This window comes from Octopus bimaculoides, chromosome 24 (genome assembly GCF_001194135.2).
Source record: "Octopus bimaculoides isolate UCB-OBI-ISO-001 chromosome 24, ASM119413v2, whole genome shotgun sequence".
Taxonomy (NCBI): domain Eukaryota; kingdom Metazoa; phylum Mollusca; class Cephalopoda; order Octopoda; family Octopodidae; genus Octopus; species Octopus bimaculoides.
The window spans coordinates 30,942,525-30,943,874 of NC_069004.1; the positions used below are offsets into that span (position 1 = coordinate 30,942,525).

Below are 1,350 nucleotides of genomic sequence, written 5' to 3' on the forward strand. Positions count from 1 at the left end.
TGGTGGTGGTGGTGGTAGGGTGGTGGCAGAAAGCATTATGATGATGATGATGAATTTCAAAGCGTTCTGTGTTTGTTTCTAGGGCGTTCGACTAATATTTGCCGATGACTCTCGTATCATCATGCGACTCAGTGGCACGGGCAGCACAGGAGCCACAATCCGACTCTACATTGAAGGATACGAAGATGACAAGAGCAAATACTCCATGGATGCTCAGGTAAAAAAATTAAAATTTTTGCATTGTGTGTGTGTGTGTGTGTGTTTTTTGTTGTTTTGTATTTTTGGTGCTAAATGTTGTTCATTGTTTGAGAAGCAGACATGGCTGTGTGGTTAAGAAGTTTGTCTTCCAACCACCTGGTTTCACCTATGTTTGTCTGCCCTTGATGACAAGACTCAGCCATTGTCTCTTTGGCACATTGGCTCTTCGAGGCACATCTTCGTTTGTGGTCTTGTTTCCTCATCTAATGCCCAGAATTTTTCGGAGGCATCTTATTTGGAAAACGTCAAACTGTTTATTTTCGCTTTGAACTATTGTTGAAATATTGTTCAAAGCACCAATAAATAAGTTACTTTCGAGTTGCGCTTTTTGTCATTAAGTTGGCCGTGGTGATGGATTACGTCAGCTATGTTTACCTTAGTGATGGATTGTGGCAATCGTATACAAAAGTAAAGAACTCTTCTCTCTATCTATTACGCTTCTGCTGAGTTACTTCAGTCCTTTATATGAACTATTATTATCATTATTATTATTATTATTATCTTTTCTTTCCAGGTTGTTCTGAAGCCGTTGATTGAGATTGCCCTGAAGATTTCCCAGTTGCCCCAGCTGACAGGACGCTCAGCTCCTACCGTCATCACGTAAACACCAACCGGCCGTTCCAACTCAACATCCACTCCTCAATGACATGGGAATTCTACCCTTTAATTTTTTTTTTATTGGAATTATTGCTCCATAAGCAGACGGCACCCTTCATAAAAATGGAAGGGGGGGGCCCCAATGACACGTTGGTTTTTTTTTTGGTTTTTCTAGCCTGGGATTTAAAAACGTTTTATTTATTTTTTTTTTTTAACATCTGCATTTGGTTTTTTCTTAATTTCGGAGTTTTAAAGAAACTTGCATAACGAATATTCAGACTAATTAATATTTATTTTAATTATTTATTTTCCTATTTTGCTTACTTACTCAATAATGACACAATAAATTCAACCAGGAAATTCAAAGACATTGAACCCTCCTCATAAAGGATTATTATTATTATTATTATTATTATTATTATTATTATTATTATTATTATTATTATTATTATTATTATTAGCATTATATAAGACAGCGAGTTAGCAGAGTTGTTA

The 1,350-nt window shown here is 36.1% G+C and overlaps 1 protein-coding gene across 1 annotated transcript in view; it reads left to right on the forward strand.

Moving 5' to 3' along the window:
• Window positions 1–1,070, forward strand: part of LOC106876411 (phosphoglucomutase) — a 20,163-nt gene extending 19,093 nt beyond the window's left edge. The window contains exons 8-9 of the mRNA XM_052976294.1: window positions 83–217; window positions 773–1,070. Coding sequence (XP_052832254.1) covers window positions 83–217; window positions 773–862 — 225 coding nt within the window. The 3' untranslated portion in view covers window positions 863–1,070. The remainder of the gene's footprint in view (window positions 1–82; window positions 218–772) is intronic.
• The last annotated feature ends 280 nt before the right edge of the window (window positions 1,071–1,350 follow it).